Source organism: Phaenicophaeus curvirostris, chromosome 12, assembly GCF_032191515.1.
Source record: "Phaenicophaeus curvirostris isolate KB17595 chromosome 12, BPBGC_Pcur_1.0, whole genome shotgun sequence".
In the NCBI taxonomy this organism is placed as follows: Eukaryota; Metazoa; Chordata; class Aves; order Cuculiformes; family Cuculidae; genus Phaenicophaeus; species Phaenicophaeus curvirostris.
In genome coordinates, this window is record NC_091403.1 from 6,243,649 (window position 1) to 6,264,898 (window position 21,250).

At 40.8% G+C, this 21,250-nt stretch overlaps 1 protein-coding gene across 1 annotated transcript; it reads right to left on the bottom strand.

The window, feature by feature from the left end:
• Nucleotides 1–6,436: 6,436 nt before the first annotated feature.
• Nucleotides 6,437–20,835, bottom strand: SLC30A4 (solute carrier family 30 member 4). The gene is made up of 7 exons (XM_069867005.1): nucleotides 20,455–20,835; nucleotides 15,384–15,530; nucleotides 10,024–10,177; nucleotides 9,563–9,764; nucleotides 8,904–9,009; nucleotides 8,296–8,430; nucleotides 6,437–7,309 (listed from the first exon to the last, which is right to left on the bottom strand). Exons 1-7 carry the CDS (start codon nucleotides 20,762–20,764, stop codon nucleotides 7,155–7,157), a joined length of 1,209 nt encoding a protein of 402 aa, XP_069723106.1. The 5' UTR covers nucleotides 20,765–20,835; the 3' UTR covers nucleotides 6,437–7,154.
• Between the last annotated feature and the right edge of the window lie 415 nt (nucleotides 20,836–21,250).

Sequence of the window (21,250 nt, forward strand, 5' to 3'; positions counted from 1 at the left end):
AGATAAAATTGGGCAACACTTCAATCTTCTTTTGTTTTTTTCTCTTCCCATCAGTAATGAATGTACGTAGTGTGGGTTAGACGGGTAAAACTTAGAGAAAAATGACTGTAAAAAGAGTCATCATACATCCTAGTTGAACTGCACAACAGATCAATCAACTAATGCTACAATCTGTAAACAAAATTGGTATTGTCTTCATTTGTGACCACCACTGTTTGGTCCAGAAACATAGGTATGCTCCATGGTTGGCTACGTGATCGTATAATGGAGCCTCCTGTTTTTCAGTTGCTCTCTGCAGCACACACTTTATCTGGTCTGGCTTTATCTGTTTTCTTCCCTCCGTCCTCTTTTGTACATAAACACACCTTGTGTTGTCATTTTTTTTTTTTACTACTCCTGCTCTGTGAGCTGCCTCTTTCTAGCTCTGACAGCTGAAATTAGGGACTATCTCTTGCCTCAGTCCTTCGCTTCAGAGCAACTTCAAGTTTACTGTGTCCGAGCGTGGAAGAATAAAATTCTGCTTTCCTTGCTGCTTTGCAAACAGACTTAATAGATCCGATATAATGGAATGTCCTACGTGGCTATCCACAAGTGAGCGTATCTAAAACGTGATTTACAGCACGTGGCCCATTAACTTTTGATACGCAGGGCTACTTTCTTTTGGAATGTTCTATGATAATAATTTGGCCTTTGCTCTGTGGCAAGTCCAGGCAGCTGGGCTGCTTGAAAAGGATCTTTATTTGTTCCGTCTGGATAATATTTAAAGCAAGTATCCAAGCAGAAAGAAACCAGTGTGTGCAACTGGTTGGGCAATTTCTGCTTCCAGTAGAAGGTGTGTGTCTTCTGCAGAAGCTTAGAAAATACAGAATTGCTTAATAGCATGAAGAAATGAAAAGACTTAACTGGAAGGAAGTTCTTCAGCTTCTGTCATTTCTATTTTCTCTCTGTGAAGCCTGTTCGACTAGATCAAAAGACAACTTCACGCTAGCAATCGCAGCAGTGTAAAAACAATTATATTCTACATTTATGACTGTATCTGCCTATTCTGACACAAAACTGCTTCCCTCAGTCTATGTTTTTTATTTAAATTGTCATCAGATTCTTTATAAAAAAAAACCAACAGGCAGTCAAGGGTGTTTTGAATGCAAGTATATGTTGTCCTGGAAACACGAATTTAGCACCCCAAAGAAGCAGTACTTGTATTCACAGAAACAAAGGGCTTGTGTGGTAACTTATATTGTTTACATTAATGAATGTAATTTGTTCTAATTAGATTTCAGGTACCCATAGCCACAACTAATTTGTACTTATACATTTTTTTTATTACTTGGACCTGCAGGGGAGGCGTTTGAGCAGCGTATTCCATCGTACTTACCTGTATATGCCTTTAAGAGGTATCTGAAGTACTTCCCAGTAAATGATTGGCAAATCTGTGCTAGGTTTGTGCTTTTCTTTATTGCATCTATGATAAAGTGAAATCCCTTGTATTATCTTTAGGAAAGAGTAAGATTAGGGGTTTTTACTTGCTAATAAGACGCTATAAATATGTGGGACAAAATATATTCCTTTGACTTAGAAGTCTCAATAGTTTTGCTCACCACACAACTCTATTAACACTGGGACCAGTGCACCCTCTTCTGGGAAACTCGGGAAATGCCTTGAAAGATGCTCAGAGAAGAGAGTATTCATCTGTACAGTTTTGTGACAGACATGTTCTTACAGTGGGCTTGGAAAAAGGAGCACGTGAAATCTATAAAAAATTAAGAATAATGGTATATTAGGTTCAAATATGTAGCATTGTCTCAACTATGAAAATATGTTGTCTCAAAAATTCCATTTGAATTGAAAAGGCCTGTTATGAGAATTAAATAGCTATTTTTATGTGCTTACATCTTGACAGCTTATTTAATGATTTATTCGATAATTTGTGTGTGTGTTTTGGAAATAGAGTGCGGGGACTTGGTTGCTCTTAGTGCACCTGAGAGAAAAGCAGATTTTTTTGTCTGCTTGTGACCTGGCTGCTTTTATGCATTCATCAGCTGAATAAAAAAATCTCTGTATAGATCAGTACAGAGTTTAATGTGAAGCACACTCTGGACAGATGGCATCAACTGGTTTCATGAAACCTCGTGTTCTGGCTAGTCACAATCCTGGAAAAACAACTTACCTTTTCACCTAGTAAAACAGTAAAGAAATCATAAAGCATTCATCATATGGATAAAATAGTCCTTGGGCTTATGAAATGGCTTTTTTTTTCCCTACAGAAATTGATGCCATAAAAGGTGTAAATGCTTTATAACTGTAATAAAAGCAATCAAGTTGGTTTGTCCTGTATGTTTAGCGCTGTTTTCAAACTGTGTGATACTGAGAGAAAAAAATAGAACACAAGGGTGAGTAGGAAAATGGAGATAAAAGAGCAAAAATACTGATTTGGGTGTTATTATTTTACAGTTGTAAAGACAGAAGGCAGGCACACATGTTGTGAGAACAGATGAATGTGGTAGCTGGACAGTAGTAAATGGAAAGGATTAGTATTTATTCTAGTGGCTTCCAAAGTTGTCAGGTGCTTCAGAGAATGAAAGAGCGGGTATGGTCCTTCCCAGAGCAGTCAGCCATGGAGAAGGGAATAAGAAGGGTAGAGCAGAAGGGGATTTGCCAGCTCCAGAGCACAGGGAGTGTTGTTTAGTGCCCATCATGATTGGTTACAGAGGAGGATGGAGCGAAACTGGAAAGGGGATTAGGGGTGGGGAAGGTGGATGACATCTCTTTTATTTTTTTTGAAGGTAGAAAGCGACTCTAGAGGCTCTCAGATTAGGTCTTCCTTGTGAGCTTTAGCAATTTGGTGGCTAGAATTTTTTTTCATCTAGAGATAGAAGAGGAAAGGAACTTTGGGGTGCCTGTATTTGAATAGAACAGGCCTTGCAAATCGTTTGGGGGTGTTTCACACCCGGTGCTGCATGAGAAGCTCCTAGTGACCGTGTAAACGGCAGGTGCGCTGGGTGCAAGCTGTGGAGAGGGCAGAGCATTGCAAGGAAACAAAAGTGGGAGAAGCAGAAAGCGGTGGCATAATGTAAAGTGTTTGAGCTAGCTGTGCTAACTGCTGGACGAATTGATTGTGCTTAGAGCAACCAGCAAGAAAAAAGATACTATTTTGGATGGATAGAGGGAAATGAGCTGAGTATTTACAATGGGTTGTCATTTCCCCTGGAATCTCAAGGGAACTTCTTTACAGGCGATGGACTAAGTTATTGGAGTCTAGGAAGCTGCTGCAGTACGTGTCATGTCTAATTACCCAATAGCCCATCTTCACTGATTACATTCTTGTGGAGAGAAATAATACTGTAGAGAGAAATAATACTTTATGGACCCGCTCTGCACAGCATCAGTGCAGCGTCCTCATGAGCTTCTGCCAAAATACCAGAACAAAAGACTTGCTGCTCATTAGTTGGGGGGTGTCTTTTGGGGTTTATGAGAAAACTCCTTTTAAATGTCAGCCTACTGCTTTTCTTAGTCACTCTGCCAATTGGGAGTGATTCTGCCAGAAAGAGCAGATATGCACAGTAGTGAAATAACTGAAGACCAGATTCAGGTATGACATTTTAAATGGTAATTCTGCTGGTGTGGAAAGAAATGCTGCTGGTATTGAGAGGGCTAAATGTCAATGCAATTGGAAAAAAAACAAACAAAAAAACAAAAAAAATGAACCCACAGAATTACGCAAGAAAAGTATGCAGAAATAAAATAGGTTTCTGTTAATTTTCTTCTTAGGATAAGAACATTTCAGAATAGAAGGAGTGGGATGTGAGCGTTTGCAGTCAACTCAGTATAAAAATGCTTTATTGACTCATAAGACTAGGTTGTCATCGAAGCTGACAAGGAGAAATCTCTTCCCAATGTAGACTGATAGAGGTGGCAGAACTTTTACAGGATTTCAGCTGTTTGTCAGCCAAGAGCATTGCAGCACAGCTCTGGAAAAGCGGGGACACTAGCTGTGGAATCCTGCTTGAGAGAAACCCCGTTAAGTAAATGCATGTTCATTTCAAGCAGAGCATTTTGTAGAAGGAGTAGTGTAAGAATGTGTAAATTATCTTAGCCACATGAAATAATCTGGTTGCTTTGCAGAGCTGCTTGGAAAGGCGTGAGACCTAATTCTTAGTTAGACTAAGGTTTCTTTCCTCTATGCTGATATTGAAAATAACCTTTTAATGCCCATAAAAATAACTTGTCTTCTTTTATATGTACTTATGCTTCTAGAGTACTGTTAATGTGTTACATCATTAATTCCTGGTTGTTGGTTTGCAAATGAATATTATTTTCTGAATATTTCTCTATCCTTATAAGTAAAAGCACTTATTATTTCTACTTGGTCATAGTTCTGTTGGGCTCATTTATCCAAGCACTTGGAGAACTATAAATGATAATATTCATATTCCTTTTGATGTTAATAGCAAATTGAGAAGAATACTGGATTCTTACATTAAACACAGCAGTGCAGACAACCTCTGCCCTGAACAATTCTTAAAGAGTAAAGAGTAAATTCTTAAAGAGATTTGAGGTAGGCCACACACATAGAAATTTCCATGTGAGTTTAGTTAGACCTTAAAATAGGGAATATATGCTTCAGAGTCTCCCTGAGCACTGATTGCTATATTCTTCATCCTCATTTCTCATGTTGCCTTTTCTCTGAACTCCTTCCAGTCTGTTGACCTTGTTATCAAGGGCCCCTCATGAATGAATGTAGCGCTTCAAGAATGTTTTGCCAGTTGCTTTATGGCTGAGCTTTCACCATACTTTATCAGCTTATATTTTCTAAAGTGCAATTATTGCATGGGAAATAACAAGACTTATATTTTTGTGACTTAAGAGGGAGACACAATTCCTTCCCTATCCCCAGACTGCCTTAAGCATCAGTGTTCAGGTATCTCAAAAAACAGCTGCTGTAAGAGTCAAAGATAACAAGAGACAGCAATACAAATAAATATGACAACAATGTGAAGTTTAATTGATTTAATAAAACCCACAATAAAGCAACACATTTCTGCTTTTTTCTTCAATTAAACAAGTGTGTAGTAAGTTATTTAAAAAACTCCAAATACAATACTTGTCTACTGTAATTCAACTTCTAATTACATCGACTGTAAACCCCAATTTAATTAAAACATATTTGAGTATATGTGCAAAATACCTGTTCGTTGGTTGTGGCATTTTTCCAGTAAGTTTGTAAGGATGGGATGCACATTTTTCACGACCTGTGATATGGCTTAATTAATGATAGTGTTCATAATTGAAGCATTAACTTCCCAAGTACAGCACTACTGTGCCTCTGAGCTGTATGTGCTCCTGTGCTGTGCTTGAGCGTTCCCATTTCTTATCAGAACATAATCCAGTGTTATGTGCACATTGTCCAAATTAATACCGTGCTCTCGGTTTTCACCAATAAAAATGTGACCCCTACCTCAAAAAAGGGGAGAAAAGAAGCTAAGATTGTTGCCACCAACTGCAGGTACAGATCGGCCTCATGAACATGTGAAACCCTAGCAAGTTTCAAAACAGACAATAGCTTAAGTATTCACAGCTGAATATCACACTACCTATTACTGGGCACAACTTGTCCTTTCTGATCCAGACAGAGACCTGCTTTTGATGTCAGAGGAAGTTCTGCAGAAAGATCAAAGTACAGAATAAGCAAAAAAATATTTGAAGCGAAGTTCTTCCCGTCTTCTGAACTTTGCAGGTCGTATTCTTGTTGCCCTTAGCTCCACCGATGCAAATCACTTCAGAAGCAGAAGTGAATCTGAGCTTGAGGCACATGATAGCTTAATGTCACGTTTTACTGTTCTGTGTACATTCACAGAACTAGGATTCCACCATAAGGCTAAGCAATTCAGTTTTGTGGACTTTGAAGATGAAGTCCAGATGAATAAATAAATCTTCTCAAATTGCCTCATCCCTCTGTAAGTAAGACAAGGCCTTTCAGCCTCTCTAGATTGTTACAATATGGTTGTCCAACACCATTAGGTTACTGAGCTTGCTTGGATTTTGCTTTATTCATAAAGCTAAGTAGTAGGGCCCTGCTGTTGCAGCAGCACTCCTGTCATGGAACTGCCATACAGTGCTCAAAGCAAAGCTGAAAAGGTCTGGGACTGAGGGAACAGTACATTTCTAAAACTTCTGCTCCCCACTTCCTGTTAAACACATGGGTTTTGCATGGCTAGAGATTGTTTGAGAGTATCTCCACATCAAGCGTAGTTTCCATCACTTGACTCTTCTTTTAAAACGGACTAATCATGGAAAAATTATCAATTACAGGACATTTATTAATTATAATTAGACTGCATGCTACTCAACTGGCCTTTTAATGTGAATCAAATGTTGGTTTAGACATTCAAGATTATTAATAATTTATCTTACAAGTCAAAACGTAAAATAAATAACCTAATGTATAAACCCTATTCTAAAATACATTAAAGAGAACTGATCACTTAAAATACTTTGGGTCCACTGTTGGGTCTCTAGTTAAATACCAGAAGTCTGGGCAAGGATCTTCCTGTCTAGATCTCTGTATGCCCAGATTAAAGCTAACTTTCTAGTCTGGGTACAGTAAATTCTGTATTCTGCAGTGTCTTTAAAAAGACAGTATCCAAAAGAATTCAACTAGCACGGTACGCATTAGAGCTTAAGATACCACGTGAAAATCACTATTGCAAAAAAACTGCAAAATGAATTCAGGAATCATGGCACGTTATGGAACGTTGGCATCATCACCGTTAGAGACTTTCAACTGAAATACTGAATACTGGACGCTCCATTTGGAGTGCAGGTACTTTGTGGTATGTAGTTATTAAAGGACAATATTGGACTGTAATTCGTGAGGTATCGGCCGAGCCACGTTGCGGTTTGTAAACAATAACCTGAAAACAGCTTTGACTCAAAATCATAATAAATTGAATAAACAAGTACAAGGGAGAGAGTGAGTACTTGTTCCGTGGGACAACCACTGCACTTTTTGCAATACCAGTTCTCCCAGCTGCACATTACGTGGTACAAATCCACATATTAATGGTTTCTATTGATCATTTTCATTTTGCATTTATTGCTCTCAGTCTTTGACTACAAGATAAAGAATAAGGCAGCAGTTCCCAAAACACATGAAATTAGGCACTGGAGCTCTGACAACTCGCACAGGTTTTGCTCATTTCCTGTTTGTAGCTCTGAAGCTGGACAGAGCATTTGTACATCCCAAAGGTGTTCAGCAGCAGTTGTCGAGCCTTGGACTGAACTTCTTCCCATTTAGATGAACTACCAGGAACTAGAAAATCAAGGAAGTAATTAACAGATTTCATTCATCAAGACGCCTGTACAATCCAGCTGTTCTCGATTTTATCAGTGTTACCAAGTAGAATAACCGTTGTTCACACTCGATTTAATATTGTTCTGTAGTCGCTATATCTAATCCAAGGAGACCTTATAGTGACCTTCCAGTACTTTAAGGGGGCCTACAAGAAAGCTGAGGAGGGGCTTTTTACAGAGGTCTGGAGTGATAGGACTAGGGGGGATGGCTGCAAATTGGAGAGGGGAAGATGTAGATTAGACGTTAACAGGAAATTCTTAACAATGAGGGTGCTGAGGCCCTGGCCCAGGTTGCCCAGGGAAGCTGTGGCTGCCCCATCCCTGGAGGCATTCAAGGCCAGGTTGGATGGGGCTCTGAGCACCCTGATCCAGTGGGAGGTGTTCCTGCCTATGGCAGTGGGTTTGGAACTGGATGGGCTTTAAGGTCCCTTCCAACTCAAACCACTCTATGATTCTATGATTATTTTACACCTTTAAGTCTATATCCTCTAACTAGAATCACATCTCAACAAATCTGTATGTTAGACACCACTCACCACCCCCTCAAAAAAAAATGAGCTTTCCTTCTAAGAAGTAACATTCATAGTACTGTTAGATGTCTAAATTAGCATGTTTTGGCAAAATGTATTTCTTTTTTCATATGTCGGATTGTTCCATATTAGAACTTCACCCTGTCTTTCCCTGGACAAAATAAAGGAATTTATTTCTGAGGAGAATTTTCTTTTTCCTACCCAAAGAATCTGTCTTCAATGTTTCAGTATGAATACCTTCCTTGCACAGTTCTATATCTCACTGTATAAAGCCACAGTCCACAGTTGGTAGGTTTTTTTTTTCCCCCAAGAATGATATTTCCTGGTTCAACTTAAATAGCATTATAGAGACAAAGTGGAGATTTTTTTTTATACACTTATATTTAATTTAGAATTAGGCTATGCAGCAGCTTACCTAGTTGCAAGTGGACTATGGCAGTTGTTTTTCCTGCAGTGAGAGACCAAACATTTAAATCTTCTATAGAATAAACATCTTCAATTTTCATCAAGTCTTCCTTAATGCGATCGACGCTTAAATGTCTTGGAACTCCTGTGACACCACACATAAGATAAAATTAATTCTGTCTTTGCAGACTCTCAGTAGCTTTTGAAATACCATGACAAATTTCAATGTCAAAAGAGTTTATATTTGTGCTGTTGGAAGTAGTTAGCAACTTTACCAGTAATTAAAGTTAAAGTGTGGGACTGACTGTGTGAAATGTTCAGTTAGTTTAATCAACAGCCACTACAGGAAGTTCTATGCATTTCGCTTTACCATATCTTGATGGTAAAGTGTGAGCAGAGCAAGCACTTGGGTCATTCTGGCCACAGTCAAGAACGTGAAAAGACTGCAGCACCTCAAGATAAGCAATCATGAACCAAACAGCCTAAGGCGGCAGGCAGGATAAACAGGTCTCCAGACACAATCCACTTGGTTAGAGACGGTGATTGTGAGGTCAAACAAATGCCAGTGCTCACTGGTATTTGACAGGTAAAGTGCTGCAGACTGTGCAGGGATCTTACCTTCCAGAATAATTACTCCTGTGTCTCGCAGAATTCGAACTGTTGTCAAAACCACGAGTATGGAGAATATATATGTACATATAGGATCAGCAATCTTGTATTCCGGCTGCAAGGGAAGTTCCAAAGTGTTAAAGGATATATGAAAATAAGCTCATTTATAAAAACGTGACTCAGACAAAACAGGTACTTCTAGCTCCAACTTTCATGAATATTTCTTTTTGTTTGAATAGTTACAAACAGGACAGGAGGGAATGGCCTCAGGTTCTGCCAGGGGAGGTTCAGGCTGGACATTAGGAAAAAATTTTTCACGGAAAGGGTCACTGGGCACCGGCAGAGGATGCCCAGGGAGGGGGTTGAGTCACCTTCCCTGAAGGTGTTTAAGGGACAGGTGGATGAGGTGCTGAGGAGCATGGCTTAGTGATTGATGGGAATGGTTGGACTCGATGATCTGATGGGTCTTTTCCAACCGGGTGATTCTATGATTCTTTAAAATACATAATAGATTGTCTTTGCTTATTTTTCACTAATGTTTGAAGCCTACAATAAAATATCACAAAGTACTTTGTAATAACTTATAAAAACAAATCCCTTTTTAATTTAATCATCAGAGCTGAAAGTTCTTCACTTCCACCGTGCCTTAAGGATGAGCAGTTCCTTACCTTGAAGCGTATGATGTATGCAGCTATGAGCACGCCGATGCTTTGCACCAGGTCCCCAAGGGCATGTACAAATGCTGCTCTCACGGCAAGGCTGCTGTGACCGTGGTTGCTGCTGTGGGCTGTGTGAGGAGCGTTCGACGCAGGTACGTGAGAATGAGAGTGGGAGTGAAGGTGGCCAGATTGATTCAGCAAAAACCCCATTCTGAAAGCGAGAGAAGAAAAACGCTCCAAGAAACAGGCTCTAGGGTTTGGCTCTAGGGTTTTTGTTGCTTTTTCTTTTTCTTTCCTTTTAAACAAAAGAATTGAAAAAGTAATGCTCGGTATCATTTTTTGTCTTACTTATGAAAATGAGGAGATCCAGCAACATTACATCCCATGAGAAAGTTACAGGCCATGAATGAATTAGCAGCTTATTCTGAAATACATTTATGAGTGTTAATGGAGAGAAAGGGAGGTCTTACATTAGGTTAACTGCAACACCAACGGCTGCTGTAATCAGCATGATATCGCCATTTATTTCATAGTCCATATGGATAGTTCTTTGAACAGCTTCATACAAGAGGAATGCCATAAGAATATAGACCAGCAATACACTGATGATAGCTGACAGTACTTCTGCAAACAGAAAGGAAACAACATTACAAAAGCAAGTCTCAGATCTATTTCTATTTCCAAGTTAAAATGTGGACGGAGCCTTAATTATTTTAATTATTTTGTGTGTATTATGACCCTAACACACAATTAACAAATTGTGCAGTAAATAAAACTCATAAAATAAGATTTACAAAAAGGGATTTGTTCTAATCAACTCCTTCACACTTCCATGTCACTATATCCCTCCAATTATATTTTCTCTGAAAACTTTTGCACAGGTGATGACTCTGACTTCTTCAGACAACCCAGCGTTTTTGCCTGAGAAGTCACAAAGGCCAGGGGAGAGGGCGATGAGTGATCTCAGGCATCACCAGCCCATCTATAAATAAGAGAAAGCTTGATTTCAAGTGCCCACACTATTAGGCTGGATTTAAAAATTACTTTTCTTTATCCTTTTGAATTTAGAATGGAGAAAAAAATTATAAAAATATTAAGGAACTAAACAGTGCAAACTTGTCAGATTTATGACTCCTATGCTTCTTGACATACGTGTTATTTATTGCGGACTTCAGCTATGAAGGATTGCTTAGTGTAAGTTTCTGTATTGCTGTAATATGCTGGTTTAACATTATCTAATGTTTACTAACGTTTAATCATATTTCACAAAAGAAAGAGCGTTATGACCAACATTTTGGTGTAGAAGTTTTATCTGATCAGTAAGGACTTTCAAAAGGGCACATACATCTAAACGAAGAGAAATTAGGAAGTTAAGAAAAAAAACTAGTATTTCATTGTCCTGGACCATCTGCTGCCATTTACATCTGTGGGAAGTGGTTACAGCTCTCTACAAGGTTCCTGCTGTTCTGATGTGAGATAAATAGCCCTGAATATTTCATAAGTCTGGACTTCAGTGCTGTCTGCCTTAGTGTCCAAGTCATGAAACTGGGCTGGTAACAGTCTACATAAACCTGAGGAGGATGAGCCCACACTGCAATTTTAGGATCCTGCTATAAAGAATACAGGTATTTACAAATGGGTCACTAGATTTCTTTTAACATAAACATACTTCTACCCTCTAGCTTCGTGTTCTGAAAACACTTGCCCTGTTGCAGCTGAAACTTTAAAAAAAATATATATAAAAAAGAGAGAGAAGAAGGGAAGGTCCCTGACAGAGAAAACACTGGTCCAGTTAAAAGACTGTTTCACTTATAAGTGATTTAATACGGGGCTCTACAAAAAGGACCGAGAAAATCTTAGTGGTAGATCCACTGTACTGCCTGTCAATCCCCAGTCATGCCTGAGGAATCTGTAATCATTATGCGTAATGCACTTTGCTGTCACTTGCCAGATGGATCACTGGGATCCTACCCTTCCTGTATGAATTCAAAGATCAGAGTTGGAATTAATTTACTTGGAACTGTAGTGGTTGTTGTTCCATACATTGCCCTCATTTATTCCCTAGTAAGAGCAAAATTTTGCTCTTGGCTGCACCATCGCTCTTCGAATGCTGATCTGAGAATTACTGCACTTCTCCTTCTGCTTTCAATCTGTTAGCGTGCGCTACAACTTTGGTTACCGCAGAAGATGTCACTTCTAACACAGGACTGCCTTAATCTTATTTGTTGCATATTACAGTTAAAAACATGCAGCTACATAAGCATTTTAATATCCAAAAATCACTTGATCCATACCCTGAATTTTTAATATCATTATGGGAGAAGAAACTCACACCAACGCATTCAGCTGTTCAGTAGCGTGTCAGTGCCTGGATGAGCACCAGCATTACCAGGCAGTAACAAGGCTCTGAAAAGCAACTGTCACAATCTCAGATGATTTCAGAGCAACATGAAAATCCTGGAAATACCCATGCAAGTGGTAGCGTTCTTTACAAAGCAGGCAGATTATTCAGAGCAACAGCCTTAAAAAAAATAATACACTGCTTAGAAGGGTTCCTAGAATGCTTTTTAAAAAAACTGTGAAGCTACAGCAGATGAGCATTTACTGGAGAAATAATGTATTGGGGTTTACCAATCTAAAACCGTGTTTTCTGCAATGGAAACCAGTGTTTCCCTTGCAGTTTCTTTCACAGAGTCATCAACATGTCAGCATTATAGATTTGTGCTAAGATCTTTCACTTCTTGTGAAGTGAACTATGCCCTGTCTCCATGGACTGACTGATCCTGTTGTCTCTGCAGCAATGGAAACATGCCAAGTTCCATATCTACACCTAAATCTGCCCATCGTCTTGCTGAGAAGGAGGTATCTCCACTTGGTAGTGAAACAGAACTATTTTCAGCTTCAAGAACATAATCCTTTATAGACTTGACTGCAATTTCAATTTTTTTGTCTTCACTTCTCTAACCCACTCCTGCATCTGTCAGCTTCCTTTTTGCCACTGAAAATGGAATAGAACTGAAGATGGAGCATACATATTATGTATTCAAAAAGAATTCAAATAAATGAAAGCTAGTGCTAATTTCATTCTGGAATATGACAAGACAACTAATAGGTCTGTTGTATTTACCATGCAGTGTTTATGGGAAAAAGATTGAAAATTCATCTTTCTGCAAACAAAAGTCATAATGAGCACCAGAAATGCTGTTTGTTAGAATGTTTTCATGTTTGCTGTATGTACAGATTGTCTTAAAACTTAATGCAAAGCAGGTCAGCGATGAGATACTTCTTGCACATCCCCTGCTTTAAACAAATGCTCCGCATTTTTCTCTGTGACAGATGTTCAATCTGTACCCTATTTTTAACATTCTGTCATGTTTAAATATCTCTCTCATGAAATTCAAGCGATTGTTCAGCTCATATTGTTTGCTGACAAGCTCCTTACATACAGGTTATTTGGAAAAATGTGTTACAGTGAGGATATATCCAAGAAGCAGCTTTGTTCCATTGCCAGCATTCACTGATGTGTGAAACCGGGCCCTCAGGGCACGGTGTTCAGATTGGGTGTCGGAAATCAAGCAAATAAATTTCACAAATGTGACTTTGAGAGTACGTTCAGTAATTTTGAACCACCTCATCTTTTGTATTTGCAGACCCTCAGCCAAGGTCTGGGGGTCTCTTGCAGGGCCTTTACCCACTTTTCCTTGCTGAGGCTGAGGTAGGAAGGAATCCCTGGAGACACTGCAGTCCTGCTCAGAGCAGGGTCAACAACAGCAGTTTGCTCAGGGCTGTGTCCAGTAGGGTTTTGACAATTTCCAACTGTGGAGGCTCTACAGCCTATTTTAGTGCTTCACCACTTACTGCCACTGGGCAGCAGGAAACGTAGGGTAACTGTCACAGAACTAAGAAACTGCTCCTTGTCTTCTCCAGGGAGAAGATGGTGGGCAATACAAACTAATTCTGTGGGCCAGACCCAGCCCACAGGCCACTACTGGATCAGACTGGCCAGTATTTTTCTTGGCAGTAAAATGCAGGGGGGGAAGATACAGAAAGTGAGGTGGCAGGAACCCTCAAGGAGTTGTTTGCAACCTGCTATGGAGCCCTCGAGTTAATTCATTGAAAAGCCAGTGAAAATTTACAGAACTGAGTAAGATTGTAATGGTTAAATAAGTTTTGTTTGTTTTTCTTAAGATTAACTCCTGTTTTAAGCTAAGCCAGGACAGGTTCAATGCATGTGCTATTTGGTTTTAGAAAACTTACAGAGACACATAAACTACTCAAAACATTTCTAAGTAGGGTTAAAGTACATAAAAGTGCTAGCAAACGTCCTTGTGGAGAGTATGAGCAAATGCCAGAGGCAGAGCTGCAAGGTCGGGTTTCAGTATTAGGCGAGCTGCTATCGCAAAATTAAAATTTCTTGAAAGAAAAGCTTGTAATGTGAAATGCTGGCATTGTTAATGCTTTCTTGCTAAGCCTCAAAGATCTTTGCTAGTGTAGAGTTATGCATTCATGCATTAGTGACTAACTGATGACAAATGACTAGGAGTGATGGAGTTGAATTCTGCTGCTCTGTTCTAGCAGCCAAAGAAAGAATTGCAAATAATGACTACACAAGACTTAGAAATTCCTTGAAAAACAAACACTATTGAAAGCATAGAGCAGGAGTAGCAAACTGTGACACTAGAAATTATCCATTTCATGTAACATAAACATTGAAGGTTTTTGTAAAATGTCTGCAAGATCTGCAGCTGTACATTATGAATTTTTATATCCAGTTAACAACCACATGTAAGCACCCTTTATCATCATTACATTTCCAAACATGAATTAACAAATCCTGAAAATACCTTGCCAAGGTTTAGTACATAATTCTGTTTATGATTCTTTTTACAGACACCTAAAATGGGTAGAGTTTAAGTAACTTAAACTGCAAACCATGGGACATTTTCACCTTTGCTTTGTGTCATTTGGGGATTGCAGAATACTGATTTATCCAGCGACTGGCAAGGCAGAGCTCTCTAATAATAAGCTCTACAGGACTTTTCAGTTCTGGACTAAGATATCATTTTTCACATTGAATGTGACCTTTCCCACTGTCGTAATTCTACTGAAGTCAATGGGCAATAATCTGTTGTGAACAACAACTGACACGTACAGATCCAGCACCAACAAGCTCCTCAGTGTGTCTCAGCAGCAGTAACAGTGGTGTAGCAGTGAGTGACCAAAGAACGTGACCCACTTTTGCTCAGGAGCCTCAATTCCAAAGCACAAAGGTGGACTGGGGCCTGACCTGATGCAACAGCCCAGTAACAACGGACAGGCTGTGAAACACAGCTGTACATCCACCCTTGTCCTTGCTGAGGACAGCTTCCCTCCTCAACTCTTTTTAAACTTCTTTAGGTCTCTGTTCATTTGTAGGAAGTCGTATTTACGATGTCGTCATGTATCCACTTCCCCAACCTTCCTCTTTAATATGGAAGATGAACCAAGCATTTATAATTTAACTCTGAATTTGCTAAGTCTTAGTTCCACAGAGATGGAGAGACTCATCCTGCTCCCAGTGAGTGAACCTCAATCATCAAACTTCACTTGTGGCTGAGGTGTGAAATTTAAATAATTAATTTTTATTATCTCTTCCCTTGTGGCAACACAACCTATGTAGTGGATCCACAATGGCCAGTGACAGGATGTTCCAGTCAGCATGTTAAAACTCAAGTAAACTTTTAGGTTTGTTGGTATTTTTTTTCTAGGTACCTATTCTTCTAGAATTAGGTCATCTTTATAGTTGTTGCTTAAAATACTCCGTTAATAGCAATAGCTGATATCTACTTACCTAAGCGATGAAATCCAAAAGTGAACCTCTTTGTGGGAGACTTTGCAGAGAGCCAGAGAGCAAGCAGGGTCAAAATAATACCGCTAAGGTCAGTTAACATATGAAGTGCGTCTGTCATAATTGCGAGGCTGTTAGCAACGTATCCACCTGAAAACAAGGGTGAAAAATCAGGATGTATGACATTAATGATTCTAGATAATAGCCTCTTGGCATAGCTTATGGTTATTTATTTTCAGAACAGTGCATTAAGTGTATGAGAGCCTTTCTCATAATCACTAAAGAGGGGGTTTTGCCATTACAATCAAAATGCCATGCTATGATTTAAAGCTACCATAGTCAGAAGTGCAGTGAAGTGTGCGTTCTATTAAGAGTAACATGGAAGGGATTCACTCCCATTATTCTCACAGAGACTACTTGCATCGTAATGTTTACAAGATCAGGCCCAAAACAGTTTAGTATCTCTTCTCTCTATATTATTGCATATGTTTTTAGTCAGCAGATTCTTTTATTAAGCTACATCTGTTAATTATTTTGACATTATAGAACGGGGACAAAATCTAGTGATTCAATGGCAATGAAATGTACCCGGCCACCTCTTCATTTTTATTACATTATCTTTTAATCTTCATCATTCCCTGTCCTGGCAGGAGTGTATAAGTTCTGCCAATATATATTGCAGACAATGACTTTCACTTGCACAGCATTTTGCTTGGTTATTTATTACCACTATTTTTTCTCATAATTATGAGCTGCATTGAGACAAATAACTTCGTTCCAATTCAACTGCTAACACCACTACAGGATGGGTGAGAGATTTAAACAATGCGCCTCTCTCTTAAGCATCCCTTATCCAAAGGGGAATCAAGGACAGGCTGTGTTATCTACCATATGTATGAAGGCAAGCCCATTTTCTCAGAAGAAATCACATATTTAGTGTTAGCTCAGCTATGACTTAGTTTCTCTTTTTACCTTGAGATTGTCATTCAGCCTGTAAATTCTACTGAGCAAAAGACGCAGCTGGTCTGCCATTTGGCAACTAACATTTCAAGTAAAGGTATCTTCATATACAATTAAAGTTGGAGGGGGCCTGGGGGGAAAGTAGCTGTGGGTGTTTGCATGAACACACCTGCAGATAGAGCTCCACTCCCCTCCCCAGCCAAACCCAACAGCGTGGCTGGCACTGTAGTACTGCTTATACTGTGGGGAAACTACCAAACACCCCATCTCAAGCAGTCCCTTTCCTCCACACCCCCCCTTTCAGTTGTTCCTAAGTTTCAAAGTCAAATTCTTCTGAAGCTGAAATTTTCCAAAGGCCATCACAGCTCAGAAATAATGAGATTTTAACATTTTGCAACTCAGCAGCTTTTTGACTAAAAATGAGTTACGCCTTTCCTTTCTGAATTAATTTGTGTTCTCGCACGATTTAAAGAAATACGACTTAGAAATGTGCAACTCAGCCTCTTTTACAGTCAACACACAAGAAAATAATTTATATCTAAAGACATTCAATGCAGTTGTTTACATGTATGATCATTTCAAGTATGTATGTTAATTCACATGCGTTAGTTCTGAGAATCACTTCAGTTCAAGATGAGTCAATTCTATTTCAGCTAGTCTCTCACTTTCAAAGACTTTTAAAAAAAATTATAAAGAAGGATTTCAGGTACTAAAGCTAATCATGATGCAGCATGTTGATTAAGAAAAAATAATTTAGATTAATGAAATTCTGAAATCTAAAGTTCTCTGTTTCCAGGTGTATCGGTTCATTGCTTGGATAAAGGTACTGCCCGACAGCTCTTTAAACGTGACTGGCAACTTGGAAAAAATAAGACACCTATAACCTTTACAAACAGACAGCTTGATGGCTCACCACTGCTTTCAGTGACCCACGAAGGACAGCAGTCCTCCTCATGGATGATCAATTAGAAATCTCTAAATATAGCTGAAAACATCATAAACCTGTCAGAAAAGCGAACTATGTTTTCCATTTCTTGAAGCAAAATAGTTGCCACAAAGCGTAAGCTGTTATCTGACTTTTACAATGACTGTTCATCAAATTAAACAACAAACACTGAGGTGCGCTGGGGTAATGAGTTTGGCTCTACTCTACAATGCCAATCAAGATTTCACAAAAAAGCTACACAAACAAGATTTCCTTCATCTTGGCATTGGTAAGAGACAGCAGAAAGATTTTTACTGAACAAATTAATTGTCTGACAGAGCCTTCTGCCTTTTTCTCAGAAACTCAAATCTGTCAAAGATCACAGAAAGAAGTCAGTTAAATGTCCTGTATGATTAAAGTTTCCTGAGCTACAGATCCATTTAAAAGTTCCAAAATTTGAAACCAACCGGACAGAACACAATACAGGTCTGGAGCGAAATGAATTAAAACAGATAGAGCACCAACACAGGACTTGAGGACTCCTTCCTTAATTACTCGTTCTGCTGCTGATTATTTGTCCTGTGACAAGTCATTCAGGTCAAGATCCACAAAATTACAGAGATACCCTCTATTTATAGAGATATCCAAGTCCTCTGTGGAAGTTGGATGTCTGAATATCTTATGGGTCTGGCCCTCGGTGCTCAAACAATGAAACAGGGCTGGGAACAGATATAAACCTGCAAAGGATGAGCCCACGCTACATAGGAATGTTTTGTACAAACAAATCATCGCGCCAAGCTGAGTCTGCAGAAGTCCTGGTTGTAAGGGAGAAAGAGCAGATGATGTGACAGTGATAAGGAAATCTTTTTACTCTCGATGCCTATTATTTCTAGAGTTCTCCCTACACCAGCTATGGAGAGGTTTAGCATGCACCAGATCCAAAGCCCCCAACAGATAGACTCTTAGTGACTTCAGCATAAAGCTGCCAACAGCTCAGAAACACTCTTCAATATGGGGCCCTTCAGATGAAATAAATTCAGCACGTATCAGAGCTCCGATATGACCACAACCAACAACTCACATTCTTGAAATAAGGACCTGAATAAAACTGGCGCAGATACAGTCAGTATTCTGGTTTGCCTCTGAAAAATGGACCATTTCTCCTAGGGACTTTTTTTTATAAATGTGAGACAATCTGTATTATTTATACTCAAGCAATGATTTTGCTCCATCTTGTAGAAGCTTCTGTCTTAATGATATAATTCACTACTGTCCTAGGACAAGTGATCCAAGAGCACGAGCTCACTTCACAGAAGCAAACAGCAGTTCTTCAGTCGTTACTGATCAGGTTTGCATCAGTGAGGAGGATGTAGGTCCCATGTTAACACACCTGAGATATCTCTGGTTTTACTTCCAGAAAGTGTTTGTGACTTTGTTGTTTTTTTTTTTAATCCTAGTGAAGTATGGCAAATAATTCATCTGATCAGCTCAGATTTAGACTTGTATGCTAATATGGAAGGAATTAATTGTTATAGTTGCTAGGGAGACCTGGATCAGCCTACATGCCAATGTACTGGCACTGTGTAACGCTCCCCACTACTTTATGTCAGGGGAAGGCGAGCAAGGGAGTTCAAGCGTTCCTGCTGAGCACCCAGCAGGCAGTTGTCCTGGCATGGATGTATCCAAAAGACAGACGGTAACAGTACATTGATAATAAATTGATAAGTGGACAGAGATTAAAAGATAAATACTGTCCTTTTTAAAAATTATTAGATAACAGCAAGGGTTTCATATTTAATAGCTCATCAGTACATTGAAGAGACCTTCAAATTTAATTTTCAAGCCTACACTACTATAGCCTATTAAATAAAGCACAGTTGTTAGGTACAGGCTGATGTATAATGCACAGGTTCTCTTCAATCTGAACAGCAAACACCAGCATGCTTTTATGAGGGAGCAATAAAAGCTAAACTTGAGCACCTTCTGACCAACAACAATCAGATGCTCATGTAGGAACAAAATTCCAGGTAAAACCTACCATACTTCTGCCAACTACTAACAAACAAAAGCCACAAAGAATTTAACCAGGCTGCCTGATATTCTTACATGCTGTAATGAAAAGTGTTAAAAGCTGACTTTGATCATAAGAGTTATGTCTGGGTGAAGCATATGGTAGTCCAGAGCACAGAAGGCCATTGGGAAGTTGTCAAGAGAGCAGTTTCTGCACGGGATTGTTATTTATAGCTCAAGATTTGTCTTTTCAGTTGTAAATAACAGGGTGTATTGCTGTATCTTGTGAATAAGGACAAATACCTCCCAATGTTGGTTTTGTTAGTATGGTAAATGTCACACTTATAAACTGTATTTCCCCCTTCTCCTCTGGTTAGAAACGCAGCAAGATTTTATAGCAGTAATTAGAAAAAAAAAACATGGATGAAATTATTCATCTTCTTTTATTTACATCAGTAGTGAAATGCTGCTTTTCCCTTGACAAAAACACATTACAAACTTAAAGAAGGGGAGAAATAAAAAGCCATCAAGCGTATTAAAAAATATGTACTCCATGCCATTGAGGGGTATTGCTGAGATACAGGGAAGCGAACCTGCAAACTCCTCTTTCTGGCACGGAACACACAGATGGACCTTGCTCCTCCTCACTCTCTGAACTTGCGACTGCTCTCCCTGCTGTCATAAAATCATAGGACGGTTCGTGTTGGAATATTAAAGGTCATCTAATTCCAAAGCCCCTGCCCTGGGCAGGGACACCTCCCACCAGACCAGCTGCCCAAGGCCCCATCCAGCCTGGCCTTGAACCCCTCCAGGGATGGGGCAGCCACAGCTTCCCTGGGCAACCTGGGCCAGCGCCTCACTGCTCTCATAGGGAAGAAATTCCTCCTTAGGTCTAGTCTAAATCTGCCCCTCTCCAGTTTATACCCATTGCCTCTTGTCCTATCGCCACAAGCCTTTGTGAACAGCCCCTCCCCAGCTTTCCTGCAGCCCCTCCAGGTACTGGAAGGTCGCTATAAGGTCTCCTTAGAGCCTTCCCCTCTCCAGGCTGAACACCCCCAACACCAGCCTGTCCCCGTACGGGAGCTGCTCCAGCCCTCGCACCATCCCCGCAGCCTCCTCTGGCCCCGCTCCAGCAGCTCCATCTCCCGGGGCCGGGCGCGACCCCGCTGCCGCACTCACCCACGAGCTCCCCGGCCATGAAGAGGAGGTAGAGGAGGGCGGCGAGCGCCAGCCGCTTCTTGGCCCCGCGCTGCCCCGAGCGCTCGCGGCGGCCGCGGCAGCCGCTGCAGGGCCCGGGCCGCTCCCCCGGCTCCTCGGGGGCCTCGGAGCCCTCGTCCGACACCACCACCCGCAGCTTGTTGAACCGCGGGAAGTCCTCGTCCCCCGCCTCGTCCGAGAAGTCGAAGGCGCTCGAGTCGTTCAGGAACGGCGGGTCCCGGCCGCGCCGCAGCACCGACCTGACGCTCGCCCACAGCCCCGGCCCGGCCATCGCGCCTCAGGACGCGGCGCCTACATCGCCCCGCGGACGCCGAGGAGCCGCCGCCACGGCCACGGCCGCCCCCGCGCCGGCACCCGGCAGCCCCCGGCCCCGCCGCCAGCGCGCCTGCGCCGCCCGCCCGCCCGCCCGCCGCGGGTTCGAGACCCGCCGCCGCCGAGACGAGGGTTCGAGCCCTGCCGGGACCCGGGTTCGAATCCCGCAGGCTGCGCCCAGCCCTGCGCGCGGCTGTGTTGCTGCAGAAATGCCGTGTGACGCGAAGGCCTCGCCGAAAAGGCCGTCGAATCCGAATATGATCTCTCGAGAGGCAACTGGGTGCGTGTCCACTAGAAGCCCCAACCGCGTGGTTCCATCCTCAGGTGTCAAGAGTTTTGCCTCGTGGTGCTGTTTTCCTCCATCCCCCTGTTGAAGGAAGAAATTATTTGTTACACGTTGCTAACCTATTATCTATTTAAATATTATAGAATAATTTGGGTTGGA

Excerpts from the sequence above, each read along its gene's own strand:
- SLC30A4 (XM_069867005.1), bottom strand. The coding sequence starts at position 20,764 with ATGGCCGGGCCGGGGCTGTGGGCGAGCGTCAGGTCGGTGCTGCGGCGC. Across the intron at positions 9,010-9,562 it reads CATACATCATACGCTTCAAG|CCGGAATACAAGATTGCTGA; the intron begins GTAAGGAACTGC and ends CTTCCCTTGCAG. Across the intron at positions 8,431-8,903 it reads AGGAGTAATTATTCTGGAAG|GAGTTCCAAGACATTTAAGC; the intron begins GTAAGATCCCTG and ends GTGGTGTCACAG.